This window comes from Carlito syrichta, unplaced genomic scaffold (genome assembly GCF_000164805.1).
Source record: "Carlito syrichta isolate Samal-C Ts95f unplaced genomic scaffold, Tarsius_syrichta-2.0.1 Scaffold313183, whole genome shotgun sequence".
Lineage (NCBI taxonomy): Eukaryota > Metazoa > Chordata > Mammalia > Primates > Tarsiidae > Carlito > Carlito syrichta.
Window position 1 is genome coordinate 397,430 of NW_007257279.1, and position 16,346 is coordinate 413,775.

Below are 16,346 nucleotides of genomic sequence, written 5' to 3' on the forward strand. Positions count from 1 at the left end.
AACCTTGATTAAGATTAAGATAATATCTACTAGGGTTTTTCCACACTGTAAAGTTATAATTTTGCTTTGTTATGAATAGACATCTTGAAGAATGATACTTTGAAAGTATACAAATAGCCTATTTATCCTTAACTACATTTTAAAGCATACATTGTGGATTTTGTTTGCAACGATGATTACTCTGATGTTTTAATGTTGAATTTGTATTTTTCTTATTTATTCTACATTTATTAATTGAAATTTTTGCCTAACTCAGTGTTGTTTCTCTCCTATTTATTTATTTATTTATATCAGTTGGACCGATGGATATTTTATTTTATGAGTTATACTATAATATTGGAGAAATTATTTTGTTACAAAATTTTTTCCTACCTTGGCCATTGGGAACTGCTTTAGTTAGCTTTCAGTTTGTTCCTAGATTCTTTTGTTATGGTCCCATTCTCTTATTTAAAACTTGTAATGTTGTAGTAATTTTAGCTTTACAGATTGTTTTTGTATACTATTTACCCAGCTTTCCTTTATGCTTATATTTTACATGACCATAGAGTAAACCATAAACCTTATTGTTGGTCTGGAATTATTATATTTGTACTGACATGTTATAAACATCTTTTCCTACTACAGCAACTTTTTAGAACATGTATTAACTGTTTCTCAAGTGATAAAAAACAGACATCATATTTAGCAAATTGTTATGCTAAATATTCTTTTTTTTTTTTAGCTACCAACCAATTGTTGACTATGTAGATGCTCAATTTGAGGCCTATCTCCAAGAAGAACTGAAGATTAAACGTTCCTTCTTTGAGTACCATGATTCACGTATCCATGTGTGCCTTTACTTCATTTCACCTACTGGACATTCTCTGAAGTCCCTTGATTTAGTAACGATGAAGAATATTGATAGTAAGGTGTGTTTGGTAAATTTATTAACCTTTCAAGATTTAATATTAATTTTGAGATAACATATCTTGACGACTTTTACATACATGTACAGAAAAATGCAGCTTAAGGACAGGGAGACATTCTGAGAAATATATCTTAAGGTGATTTTATCATTTTATAAGCATCATAGAGTGTACTTACATAAACCTAGGTGATATAGACTACTACATAGGGTTCTTGGTATGGCCTATTGCTTCAAGGTTACAAACCTGTACAGCATGTAACTGTACCGAATACTGTAGATAATTGTAATATAATGGTATCTGTGTATCTAAACATAGAAAAAGAACAGTATTATAATCTTACAAACCATCATTGTATACGTGGTCCATTATTTCTGGAAACGTCATTATGTGGTGTATGATATCTATTATTTTGTAAAATCTATCTGTTATTTTGTAAAATGTATATATGAGTATGTCATAATTATTTTTCTGTGAATTAAGCATTTGCATTAATTTACTTGGATGCCATTGAAAAATACCACAATATGGGTGGCTTAAGCAATATAATTTGCTTTCTCACAGTCTTGGGAGCTAGAAGTCTAAGATAAAGGTGTCAGAAAATTTGGTATCTTCTGAAATCACTATCCTTGTATGGAAGATGGCTTCCTTTTCTCTGTTCCCTCACATGCATGTGGTATTTCCCTTGGTGTCTCTTTGTGTGTCAAAGTTATATCTTTTTATAAAGACACCAGCGACATTGGATTTGGCCTCACTCTAACAACCTCAGTTTAAATTAACCATCTCTTTAAATGCTGCATCTCAATTAAAATAACATTCAGAGATGGTGGGAGTTAGAATTTCAATGGATACATTTTGAGGAGACACAGTTTAGTATTTGATAAATTTCAGCCTTGGCTTACTTTCCAGATAAATATAATGAAAGATGTATCAGTTTGGAAAATGAGTTTCTTTCAGTATTTGGTAGCAACCTAAATACCTTTATTGGTACCTGGGGATGTTCACAGTCCTAGAATTGTTTCCAGCCTGCTGGAAAAAAACTGCAACTGCCTGTATCAGTTTGGAAAATGAATTTCTTTCATATTTGGTAACAACTTAAATAGCCTTATTGGTGCCTGGGGATGTTCATAGTCCTAGTATTGTTTCAAGCCTGCTGGGACAAACCTGCAGCTGCCTGGGTCATGAAGAGGTCAAGGCACGTGGGGGGTGGGGAGATTGGTGGGTTTGGTCAGGACCCAGAAAGACTGCAGAGAGAGCTGGGGAAGCCTACTCACTGGAGGATGACTTTCTTTGCCTTCTCATCAATACAACCCCAAACCTGTACTTTAAGCTTGAATCTAAATACCTTAGTAGCTGTCTACTAATTCCTGGAGGAGATTTTATTTTTAGATATTAAAATTATACACAATTTTAACACCTGTGGTATAATATCAAAGCCCTGAGTTTGCCCATAGGTTTTTTTTGTTTTAGAAAAATGTACTTTGAAGAATCTAAACCAAAAGCTATCTACTTAAAATTTATATTTATGCGTTCCTACTCTATTTCAGATATTGACATTGTGTATCCATGATTTAATAGATTTTAGCAGTAATAAAGCATTTTATAATTTTGCATATTGATATTTTCTAAAAAGTTTAGTTATTTAACTGCAAATGCATGGAGATAGGAGTGATCATATTGTAGCACTCGAAAAAAATGTATGGATAAAAATTCAACCTCAAATATGCAAATATCAACTTCAAATGTGGAAATAATTTCTTTTTACAAATTAAAAATGGACATATTTGTTTGTAAGGTGCTCTTAACACACACACACACACACACACACACACACACACACACACACACACAGAGCCTTTAAAAGATGGTAACCAAAAAAGTCTATATTCTTTTTAAGATATCTAGGTAGATCAAAGGTATGTGAAAATGGAACGTTTATTGATATTGATTTATGGAGAAGGAGATGTAGAAAATAGAAAGACAAAATTCATTTCTTCCACAACTTTGTTCTTTTATCACTCAGTTTAGCAAGAAATAAAATTGATAATAAATTAGTCTACTTCATCCTACTACTTACATTTGGCTAACTCCATATACATAGAGGTGTAAGAGATTTTTAATAGAGAAACAAGGCTGATACTTCTAAACCTGAATTTTGATTAAAAATGAATTGTCAAAAGTATTAATAATTTTGGAAAACAATTTTTAAGAAAAGCATGACAGCCAGTGATTATTGTTATACAAATTTTTTGTCAGAGATTGTGAAGTTTTTGACTATAAAAGTTGTAGAATGAATAACAAATCTTCCATCGTGAGACTGTGTTTGTTTTCTTTCTTAATAGGTGAACATTATTCCACTGATCGCCAAAGCAGATACAATTTCTAAAAATGACTTGCAGAAGTTTAAGAGTAAGATCATGAATGAACTGATTAGTAATGGTGTACAAATATATCAGTTTCCAACAGATGATGGAACTACTGCTCAAGTGAACTCTTCAATTAATGTAAGTTTGAGTAACAGTATCTGACAGACTATAAATGAATTTTTTTTCAAAATCTAGTGTAAAACATATTTTAATTTCTTGATTTTGAAAAATATTTGCTGAGAATCAATTCCTTTTTTCCTTTTTTTTTTTTGAGTTGGAGTCTCACTCTGTCCGGCGATCCTTCCGCCTCAGCCTTCCGAGTAGCCGAAATTACAGGCATGTGCTACCACGCCCGGCTGATTTTTTGATTTATTGTAGAGATGACGTCTCGCTGCCCAGGCGGGTCTCGAACCCGCGGGCTCAGGCAATTCACTCACTTCAGCCTCCCAAAGGCACTGGATTACAGGCTGAACCACCGAGCCTGGCTAATTCTTTTTTTAAAAAAGATTTAATTAGGTTTAACTTATATACCATACAATTTACTCATTTTAAGTGTAAATTCAATATATATGATATACAACCATTGCAACAGTCAGTTTAAAAACACTGTTATCATCTCAAACAGAAATCTCATATTCTTTATCTCTTCTCCTAATCTATCTCTCATCTCACCCTCTGCCCTCTCTCCCCAGCCCTGGGGAACCACTAATCTACTTTATATCTTAGTAAGTTTCTCTGTTCTGGACATTTCATATGAATGAAATAATGTATAATGTACTATATGGTCTTCTATGTTTGGTTTCTTTCACTTACCATAATGTTTTTTGAGATTAACGTATGTTGTAAAGTGTATAAATGCATCATTTCTTTTTTGCCCAAACACTGTTATATGGATCTACCACATTTGTTTATTCATTGATCAGATTATGGATATTTGGGTTGTTTCCAGTTTTTGGCCATTATGAAGAATGCTGCTATAAATGTTTGTGTGTAAGTCTTCATGTGAACACATGTTTTTATTTCTTTTGAATATATACTTGAACGTAGAATTGTTGGGGAATATGTTAACTATGTTTAATCATCTGAAGAGCTGTAGATTATTTTCCAAAGTGGTTGCACCCATTTATGTTTCTCCCAGCAGTTCTGATTTCTCCATGTCCTTGCCTTTATTGTAATTATCTGAAATTTTTATCTAGCCATGCTAATGGGTGTGAATTAGATCCCATTGTGGTTTTGGTTTGCATTTCCCTGATGATCTGATATGGAATCTTTTTTCATTTACTTATGGCCTATTTGTATATCTTCCTGAGAGAAATGTCTGTTCAGATCCTCGGCCCATTTTTAGATTGAGTTTTTTTCTTTTTATTATGTGTTGTAAGTTATTTATATATTCTAAATATTAGTTTCTTACAGGATAAATAATATACACAATTTCATCTCATTTTGGGCATCTTTTCACTTTACTTTCTGCTTGGTGTCTTTTGAAGTGAATAAGTTTTTAGTTTTGAGGAAATTCAATTTATGTACTTGCTTCTTTTGTGGCTTGTGCTTTTGCATCATATCTAAGAATCCTTTGCTAAATCCAAGATAATACTGGCTTACTCATGTTTCTTCTTAGAGTTTTAAAAAGCATTCTGATAAAATATTCCTAACATTAAAGTATTTATCATCTTAACTATTTTTGCATGTACCTTTCAATGGTATTAGCCATTTACAACAATTTAAATTGTTGCAAACAATTCTGAATTACATTGTTGTGTTATCATAATCAACATACACTTACAGAACCCTTTTCATCGTACAAAATGAAAACTTTGGACCTATAAAACTATATATCTCTTATCACTCTCTTCCCTAACACCTACCACCCTATATAAGTGGAACTAATATTTTTACAGGTAGTTGATTTAACTTAGCATAATGTCTAACATTAGCTATTGTTTTTTTCTCCCATATTTTTTTTTTATCAAGTTAAAGAAGTGCTTCTCTATTCTTAGTTTGCTGAATTTTGGTTGTGAATGATATTGGATTTTGTCAAATGTATCTATTAGTATGGTAATACGTTGTCTTACTTTATCCTGTCAATTGATAGATTATATTAGTTGATTTTCAAATGTGAAACCAGTCCAAGTGAAAGAAGCCCCACTAGGTTGTGGATTATAATTCTTGTTATATATTGTTGGAATTGATGTACTGATTTTTTTTTTTTTTAGAATTTTTGTACCTATGTTTATCAATTTGTACTTTTCCTTTCTTGTAATGTCTTTGTCCAGTTTTGGTATTAGGGTAATGTTGGCCACATAGAATGAAAAATTATTCTCTCTACTTCTATTTACTAGAAAATATTTTTGATAATTCTTATTATTTCTTCCTTAAATTTTTAGCAAAATCCACAGGTGAACCTATCTTCACCCATTGTTTTTTGTTTTAAAAAGTTACTAATTATTGATTAATTAATTTAACAGATATCAGCATATTTACATTTATACTTTTCATTGTCCAAGTTTTGGTATATTTTATCTGTCAAGGAATTGGCTTATTTCATTTAGATTACAAAATGTGTGGGTATAGAGTTGTACATAGTATTCCATTGTTATTCTTTTAATGGTCATGGAATCAGTAGGTATGACTTTTCTTTCATTTCTCATATTAGTGATTTGTGTCTTCTATTTTTCTTAAACTGACTAGAGCCTTATCAATTTTTTAATATTTTCAAGGAACTGTCTTTTGGTCTATTGATTTTCTTTATTGATTTTCTGTCTTAAAATGTATTGATTTGTGCTATAACTTTATATATTTATTTTTAAAGTTTATTTTGGATTTAATTTGTCCTCTTCTTTTTCTCTCTCTCTTTTCTCTCCCTCTTTTTTTTTTCTTTTTTTTGGCGTGGTGGTGGGGGTGGTGGTCAGAGTCTCACTCTGTTGCCCAGGCTGGAGTGCAGTGGCACAATCACCGTCAGCTGGAACCTCCATCTGCTGGGCTCAGGCAATCCTTCCACCTCAGCCTTCCAAGTAGCTTGAACTACAAGCATGTGCTACCACACCCTGCTAATTTTTTTAAAAAATTTATTGTAGAGATGAGGTCTTGCCATGTTACCCAGGCTGGTCTTGCTCTCCTGGGCTCAGGCAGTCCTCTTGCCTCCACCTCCCAAAGTGCTGGGATTACAGGCATGAGTCACCCTGGCTGGTCTAATTTGCCCTTGTTTTTTGTTTTTTTTTTGAGTTGGAGTCTCACTCTGTCACCCAGACTGGAGAGTAGTGGCCGCTCCCAGCCACCTCAGCCTTGACCCGCTGGGCTCCGGGGATCCTTCCACCTCAGCCTTCCGAGTAGCCGGAATTACAGGCATGCGCCACCACGCGCGGCTGATCTTTTGATTTACCGTAGAGATGGGGTCTCGCTGCCCAGGCGGGTCTCAAACCCGCCGGCTCAGGCAATTCACTCACCTCAGCCTCCCAAAGGCGTGGGATTACAGGTTGAGCCACCGAGCCCGGCTGCCCTTGTTTTTTTTAAAAATTGATACATGATAGATGTAAATATTTTTAGGATGCATACTATATTTTGATACATTCATTTAATTCATTTTTTGATTTAATGTAGAGATGAGGTCTCACCAACTTGCCCAGGCGTGTCTCGAACCCGCGGACTCAGGCAATCCACTTACCTCGGCCTCCCAAAGCGCTGGAATTACAGGCTAAGCCACCGAGCCTGGCCACTTTTTAATCTTGATTGCTTCAAGGTTTTCTAAAAGTGTTGAGCATATTCCTATAGTTTTGCAACAGATACCCAGAACTTTTTCATCTTGTGTATCCACTACAAACAAATCTTCATTTTTATCATTCCCTGGAAGCTGGCAGCCATGATTACACTTTACGTTTCTTTGACTTTAACTTGAGATAATTCAAATAAGTGGGATTGTACAGTATTTTTCATTTTGTATCTGGTTTATTTCACTTAGCATAATGTCCTCAAGGTTCATCCATGTTGCCACATATGATAGGATTTTTTTTTGCTTCTTAAGGTGAAATAAAATTCCACTGCATGTGTGCCACATTTTGTTTACCTGTTAATTAGTTGATGGACACTTGGGTTGCTTTATTCTCTTTGCTATTTTCAATAATGTTGCAATTTACATGGATTTACAAATATCTAAGACCCTACTTTCAATTCTTTCAGCTATATATCTAGAAAGATGATTGTTAGATCATGTAGTAATTTTATTTTCAACTTTTGAAATGTTCCATTCTGTTTTTCATAGTAGTTATACCATTTTATTATGCCAGTAAAATGCATGAGAGTTTCAATATCTTCACAGCTTCACCAATGCTTAACTGTTTTCTGTTGCATGATAGTAACCATCCTAATGTATATAAGGTGATATCTTTATTGTGGTTGTAATTTACACTTCTCTGATGGCTAGTGATATGAGCACTTTTTTATATGCATGTTTTCTATTTGTATATGATCTTTGGCAAAATGCCTATTCAAATGTTTTGCCCATTAAAAAACTTGGTTATTTTTGTTGAATTTTGGGAGTTTTACAATTTTTTAAGGATTTTAACTCTATCTAATATGCCATTTGCAAATATTTCTTCTACTCCACTAATGATCTTTTCACTTTATTGGTTATTTCCACTGATGCAAAGAAGTTTAAAATATAATATGGTTTTATTTGTGTATTTTGACCTTAGTTGCCTGTGCATGTGGCGTCTTATCCAAAAAATTATGGTCAAATTCAATTACCTATATTTTCTTCTGGTAGTTTTATAGTTTGGGGCCTTACACTCAGGTCTATAATAAATTTTGAGGTACTTTTTTATGTGGTGCAAGATAATTGGCCAACTTTATTATTATTTTTTGCATGTGGATATTTAATTTTCCCAGTACATTTTGTGGAAGAGATTATCCTTTTCCACTGAGTTGTCTTGGCAGTTTTGTTGAAAATGATTTGACCAAATATGGGAGGATTTATTCTGGGCTCTGTATTTGATTTCAATGGTGTGTACGTCTTATATTTGTGCCATTTACATACTATTTTGATTACTGTATCTTTGTAATATGCTTTGAATTCTAGAAGCTTAAGACCTCTAAATTTGGCCCTCCTTTATAAAGTGACTCAGGTACCTTGAGATTCCATATACATTTTTGGGTGAATTTTCTCTGTTTTATGGTCTATTTCTCTCCCCAGGCAAAAGCTCTGAGGCAGGGCTTTGGAATTGTAGGTGGGGACAATGGCAAGTGCTCCCCACCTTCAGGCTTCAGCACTGCTCTAGTAACTGAACGCTCATTGAGGAGGGGCAGCAGCCTGAGATTTTTTGGCTGGCTTCATCAGTGAGCCACTACATTATGAACTAGGCAAGGATCTTCTCTGTTTTCTGCATCCAATTTTCTGCTCCTATTTCACAAGTGGGTCTTGAGTGGTAACAGGAGTTGACCACCTCTCAAATGCACTTGCCAAGGACTTGTACTAAAAACAGGTAGATGGGAATAAGATGGGAAATTCTGTGCTATGTTTAGCTTGGAATCAGGGCAATACTAAAAATGACTAAATTCTTCAATTGTGTGAATTTCTTTATGTTAGCAAATATCTAATATGTTAGATTAAACTTTGAAAGATATTAAACTATGAAAATATATAGACTTAGATTTCAATCCTATCTCCTCTACATGAGAAACAAAAATTCTGCACAATTCACGCATCTTCACTGAGACTGTTAACCTATCTATGATATCAAATCAATAAGATAGCTCTATTAAGGCTTCTTTTGAGTTCTGAGTGCCAAAATCTCTGTGAAGGATCTGACAAACAGGGTCTAGGATATAATAGGTCACCGATAACTGTTAATTCAATGTCTTCCATTTATTCTTTATAATTTTTATACCTTATTCATTTTAAATCCCTAAAAACTAAAAAGATTTCTGAGTTAAAATGCTAAGTAATATAAAATTTAAAAAGTTCTTTTGTGCCAAATTTTCTTTAGGTCTTGTCTTAAATAATTTGTCTTGTATTTACTTATACCTCTGGAAGCTCAATTATATGAACAAATCATAGAGAATAATTTTTCTTCAAGATCAACTAATAGAATCAATAATGTTAATATTAAATTTTTAACATGGCCAGGCTTGGTAGCTCAGCCTGTAATCCCAGCACTTTGGGAGGCCGAGACGAGTGGATTGCCTGAGCCCGCGGGTTTGAGACCAGCCCAGGCAACTTGGTGAGACCTCGTCCTTACAATAAATCAAAAATTAGCTGGGCATGGTAGCCTGTAGTTCTGGCTACTTGGAAGACTGAGGCTGAAGGATCGCTGGCACCCAGCAGGTCGATGCTGTGGTAGCCATGAGCTTGCCACTGCCTTCCAGCTTAGGTGACAGAGTGAGACTCTGACTCAAAAAAATTTTTTTTAAAAACATAATGCTTAATAATTTTGGCCTTTAACATTGCCCTTATATTAAAATTTCTAATTCATACAGATTAACTCATACAACTTATGACAGACTGTAAATCTACCTTGACTATTTCTGCCTCTACATCTTATTAAGAACCTCCTCCTTACCTATGGTTGTCCTTAATTTGCTCATCAACCTTCCCGCCTCCCAGATATCCTTTGGGTTGCACTTCCCTTCTTACACTTCCGCTTGACTGTCACCACCCAGAGTGAACTCTTACTGCTCTAAATTGTATTTAGAATGCATTGAGGCATATATAGTTTACTGTTTAATGCAATATGTATTCATTAACTGATTATTGTAGTTGTTTTTAATACTTTTGTATTTCAACTTTTTTTTTTTGAGTTGGAGTCTCACTCTGTCACCCAGACTGGAGTTTTATAATAAAATTAAAAGTGATTTACATATTGTTTCCTCAACATTGTCAGGATAAAGATGTTTTGAGGTAAAGGCAGTGTGAGAAAAAAAAGTCTTACTAAAAATCTCATTACTTTGTATTTTCCACAGCACAATGTCTTGCTTTAGGTTCTACTCAGTAGAAAGTTTTCAACTGTGTGCACAGCCTGAGGCTAATGCTTACTGAAATCAATGAGCACATATTTACTGTCAAGTCTCAAAATGTGATGCAGGGTAAATCCCTATCTAATTATATTTACCATAATATTGTCATGTCTGTTATTTTTATAGCAGAAATAAGAGTAACAGGGTAAGCCGTATTAGTACTACAGAATTCAATTCATATCATTCTTATTTTCTAGGAGCTGTTACCCTTTGCTGTGGTAGGGAGTATGGAAGAGGTGAAAGTTGGAAAAAGGATAGTCAGAGGCCGTCACTACCCTTGGGGAGTTTTGCAAGGTAAACGTGACAATAGAGGGCAGAGTTGGAATAATTAAGTCAAATACACCATGTATATCCCCATCATTTCAAAAATGACATCTTAACCTGAGCCAGCACTGTATTGGTAACTCTTGCTAGTCTGTAAATTAACAGTTACTAGTGAGGAATACAGGTTCTGTATGATTTAAACTAACGATTACTTTGACCACAATTCATTCTCATAGGAATTTGCTGAATGCTACTTTTGACCAAACTCTGCAGTGACTGGGAAGAATTTCCTTGTTTACCCCAATGTATCACATGCACATTATCTCTCTATGCATAAACCATGACATTCAGAATTCTGGGGAGCACTTTTAACAAAATTGAAGCATAAATACTAGTTTTTAAACATGTTACATAAACAAATTACCACCTAATTAAAAAATTTTGTTTAATTGGTCACTAGAAAAAAGAAAAACTATTTTAAAGCAAAGAAGTATAATTTACCTTTGGCCAACTTGTATCTTCGACAATTGTATTATTATTTAGCATCATGATGAACTGGAATACTGGAATAGGCAATAATTTATGATCTTGTTCATATACTTGTGGTACTATCATTGGAGAATGGAAAATTTCTGCTTGTATTGGTTTCCAAATTATGTTTTTAAAATTGACCCATTGGAAACTTTTAAATGTATTAAACATACTGAAAACTTAACATGTTCTAAAAGTCATTGTATTATATTGCATTTTATGTTATATATATGTTTATACTACCTATAAACTTATAAAATTTGGTCACAATATTATATGCAATAAACAGTATGTTTTGATCAGTCTTCTTTCTTTCTTTATTATAAAGAAGTGGGGTACATTTCAGGGTTAGGTATGTGATCAGTCTTCTGAATGATAAACATAAGAGTCTTGTGAATTGTTTTTAATTAATTTAACTGATTAAATTGTATATATTTTTCATGTACATGATTTTTTGAAATATGTATACATTGTGTAATGGCTAAATTGATAAATTAACATATACATTTCCTCACTTATGTTTGTGGTGAAAATGCTTAACATCTAAAATACCCTGAGGGTAGCTTGTAACATTCTAACACAGTTGTTAATTAAAACCTATGGCATATATGCACACAAAATCTTATTTTACAATTTCCTGTTTATTCTCTAGTTAATAAATTTAAAGTAAATTTGCTGACTTCTAAATAAATTCTGCTTATAATTGATATATACAAATATAACACAATTGCATTACATGGTTAAAAGAGTTATAGCTATTAATCAAATGGATCACTTATGTGTTATTTTAAGTGTGTTTTTATCCATGCATTCAATTACAAACATTTAAGTGATTGTCAGGGATTGATAATGGGTGTTGTGAATTTATTCATTTTTTTTACTAGTGGAAAATGAAAATCACTGTGACTTTGTTAAGCTCCGGGATATGCTTCTTTGTACCAATATGGAAAACTTGAAGGAACAAACCCACATTCAGCACTATGAATGCTATCGGCGCTCCAAACTGCAAAAAATGGGCTTTACGGATGTGGGCCCAGACAACCATCCAGTTAGGTGAGTATCCATATTGCTATCACAGCCAAATGGATAATTTAGAAATCCACTGCAAACACAAGGTCAATAATTGGGCATGAGAATAATTATATTTCTCTAATTCTGAACCATTCCGAATTTTAGGTGTTTAAGTCATCTTTAAACTAAGATGAAAATAATGAGTAGGGACAACTTAATACAATATTTCATTTCTATGCAGAAATATATGTATCCAATATGTGTATATGCTAAAATGTGCATCCAAGAAAAGTATTATTTTGTTTTATTTTTTGTATTTATGTGAAATAAAAGATAAGGAAAGAGACTGGAAAACATTAGCAAAGATTGGCAAAGGATATTGAGAAGAGTTTAATGGAGGAAACAGCTTAAAAGCAGTAGTGCAATGTCCTGGAAGTCAGTCAAGTGAATAAATTTTGAGAGCAGGTGTATTTTTCTATATTGACGAGGAATAGGACTTGTGCTCCAAAAGTGTGGCAGTGTAGTATATATAATTCAGTTATAGCATTTATGGTTTTTTGAAGACAATCAAAACTTAACTGTCTGAAATGAATTACATTCTGGAAGGTGACTTACTTTATTTTAGCTATTTTGAAAATAATCTCATACATTAGGAACTTCCCCAAATAGTGTCAAAAGATGTGAAGAAGTATGATATAAAGTGTTGGCAATAAGAAATCATTCATATAAGTGTTTAAAAATTCTAGTATTCTTTATATATACTCTGATGTTAAATATTGTGCCTAAGTTTTTGTAATCATGATATAGAAGTTTCCATTTTTTTGTTGTTATACATGAGATAAGGTTGGTCAATATCCTTATATGGGACCTTACATATATATTATATACATGCTTATATTAGCATTTTGATATGATAGTAATAAAATATTTCTGTCTAGTTTTCAAGAAATCTATGAAACCAAAAGACAAGAGTTTTATGATCAATGCCAAAAGGAAGAAGAAGAATTGAAATGGAGATTTATGCAGCGAGTAAAGGAGAAAGAAATAACATTTAAAGAAGCTGAAAAAGAGGTAAGTATTGCCAGTCTGATAGCATTTGTATTTATTTTGAAGTGTCCTATAATTTGAGGGTTTTAGTTTCAAGAGTTTAGTTGATATTTTTGGAATATATTTACTATTGGTTTTAAAAAGTAGCTATTTACCATGAAGGATTTGAATACTGCCTTTATAAAATTATAGTCTGTACTATACAGACTATATTCTTTCTACAGCACTTGAGTAATTTTCCATTTAAATACCCCATAAAATAATTTTCTAAAATGTATTTACCATTATTTTATTTGTAGTTAAATTTTTATGCAAAAGTCTAATGTGTAACAAATTTAAGCTATTTAGTTGTATAAAGAGTCATACTTTCTAACATTGTTACTGCATTAGAAAATTGTCTTCACTTGTGTAAATAAGGAAATGTTGATTAATGCATTGCTGTGACTAATTAGAGAATTTTAGCTGGTAAATTATGTGAATTTTTGCTTATTTTATTCCATGCCATTTCCGAGTAAATTTAAAATGAGCCTATTAACATAATTTTGATTATTTGCCCCAAGTAAGTTTTTGATGAAGGCATATATTAGAAACCGTAGTATCTTTCTCTCAAGTGCAGGTGGCTTAAGTTTAAGAACATTTTATTTTATTCATTACATTGGAACATTAACTTCCTTTTCCATAAAAACAAGATATTGATTAGGTGCTATAGACAAGATGTCTCACTCAGGGACAATTGATTTATAAGTAATAGAACTTCTGTTAACTTAGGTAAAACGAAAAAGTTTGGAAGCATACAGGGGTAGCTCATGGCACTGAAGAACAGGATTGTCTGGATCACATGAAGACTTAAACCCAAACTAGACCAGAAATCAAAGCAACCCTTTAAACTTTCTATTTCTTCCCCCACCTCACTCCCCTTAGTTATAATCCTTACTCGTATTCATCTGCTTGATTTATTTTTCTTTATGGAGATCAGTTTTTTTTCCATTTCTTCAATCATACTTTTTTTCTTTTCTTTCTTTCTTTTTCTTTTTTTTAGGAAGAACTGGCCACAGCCTAAAATTCGCTTTCCAAAGTGGTAAATAGTAGATAGAGCCTCTTATTAGGATTTAATAATGCCTGCAGGAAGGAGCAAGTACCTTTCTGGGCAGAAGGAAAATAGCCATGATTTTAAGGGCACTTTCAAACAATAAGGTGACAAGGAAACAAGCCCACCTGGGTTGCTTAGAAAATAAATAACTTATTTTTGACATGGTACATAAGCAATTAATCTAATTAATTTACAAGAAAACTGGAGGTTCACAGATGTAAACTTTCTAAGCACACCTACCAGATGAATTAGCCAGAATGTAAATGTAAGTCCTTAAAATTTTTTAATACTTGAAAATTAAGTTTTATATGTCCCTCATCCCTAGGGAGTCTTATCACTTTTTAATATTCTAATTTATTATTTGTATTTTTTCAAATAATTGTTTCTATGTTCATAGTAGTCTTGTTCGTTATTAATTTATAATTCTACACATGATAGAGAGTACTCTTGATTTCTAAATAGTTGCAACATCTCTCCTAAACTGTCTGCTATGTTTTATCTTTATTGGTGAACGCAAGTTTTATACCTTGATGCAGTCAAATGTGCTGGTCTTGTCCTTCATAATGTTTGCATTTTTATCACCTAAAAAGGCTTTTCTTGTCTGAAGGTTATACATGTAGTTTCTATGCTTTCTTCTAATATTTTAGTCATTTTATAAATTCAGGATTTATTTTTCTTAGCCAATCATACAAATACCATTTGTGTGCTTCATTCTATCTAGAAGATTTGAAATGCTACCTGATAGTATTATAGCATTAAGTTTCCATAATGGGTTTATTGATGTTCTCCCTTTTTTGGTTTTTATGGGTATTTTTCTTTCTATGCCACTGAATTTAAATCTTCATAGCTTTAATAGTGTTTGTTTTGCTATCTCTTAAGGCAAGTCTCTTCTTGCATCTTCTAACATTGCCAGTTATCTTTGGCTATTCTTGCATATTGTATTTTTTAGACGAATTTAATATGTTATTAAGCTTTCTAAGAATTCCTGTTAGAATTTTAGAAGACTTGATAGGCTTTTAAAATAATAACATCTTTAAAAAAATAACATCTTTACCAATATTTTAACTTATCTCAGGGACAATGTATTCATCTCTATTTATTCAGAATATATAGAAACATCATTTAGAATACATATAGGTCTTGTTCATATTTTTGTTGAGTTTATTTTAGGCATCTGAAAACTTATTCTTGCTATTTTACAGATTCCTTTTATATATAGAAATTGAGAAGAGTAGGACATTTTAAAAGTGTTTTTAATGATTTTTAAGTATTTGGTGTCATTTATTTAAATAATCATATTATTTGCAAATTAGTCACACTTTAAGAAATCAATATTTGTATTTCTTGTTTATTTTTCTCATTCTATTGCAAAGGTTGTTACTCCCAGGAGAATAGATACCAGACATACAACTTTGTTGACTTATTGGAAATATTTCTAATATTTCACCAAAAAATACAATGTGGGCTGGTAAATCACTTGTTTCATTTAAGAATTTTTCAGGCCAGGCTTGGTGGTTCAGCCTGTAATGCCAGCACTTTGGGAGGCCGAGATGAGTGGATTGCCTGAGCCCGCGGGCTCAAGACCAGCCCAGGCAACTTGGCGAGACCTCATCTTTACAATAAATTAAAAAAATATATTAAAATGAGACATAAATTTTAACGTTGTACATATGCATCAAATTTTTCAGTATATGGAGTTGATTCATTCAATTTAAAAACCTAAAAATCTTCACTGAGGTATAATTGACAAATATCATTACATACATTTTAAGGTGTACAATTTGATGATTTGATATATGTGTACATTGTGATATATTGAGATAAAAATTGATATTTTCAAAATAGGCATTTATCACAATAAGCTTTCTGTTTAGAACTCCTTTTGCTGTCTCCCATAACTTTTGGCATGTTGTTTTTTAAAATCTTTATTTGCATCAAGACATATTTTATGTTTTTTTTTTTTATTTCTTCTTGGACCCATTGGTTGTTCAGAATTATATTATTTAATTTTCACATTTGTAGATTTTTCAAAAAAAAATTTTTTTTTTTTTTGAATTAGAGTCTCACTCTGTCGCCCAGACTGGAGTGCAGTGACCGCTCCTGGCCACTGCAGCCTCGACCTGCTGG

General features: G+C 32.6%; 1 protein-coding gene across 1 annotated transcript in view; it reads left to right on the top strand.

Annotated features, from left to right (window-relative positions):
* The window catches only part of SEPT14 (septin 14), a 55,586-nt gene that overhangs the window by 29,113 nt on the left and 10,127 nt on the right, over positions 1-16,346 (top strand). The window contains exons 5-9 of the mRNA XM_008070203.1: positions 722-908; positions 3,248-3,409; positions 10,474-10,570; positions 11,956-12,124; positions 13,021-13,153. Coding sequence (XP_008068394.1) covers positions 722-908; positions 3,248-3,409; positions 10,474-10,570; positions 11,956-12,124; positions 13,021-13,153 — 748 coding nt within the window. The remainder of the gene's footprint in view (positions 1-721; positions 909-3,247; positions 3,410-10,473; positions 10,571-11,955; positions 12,125-13,020; positions 13,154-16,346) is intronic.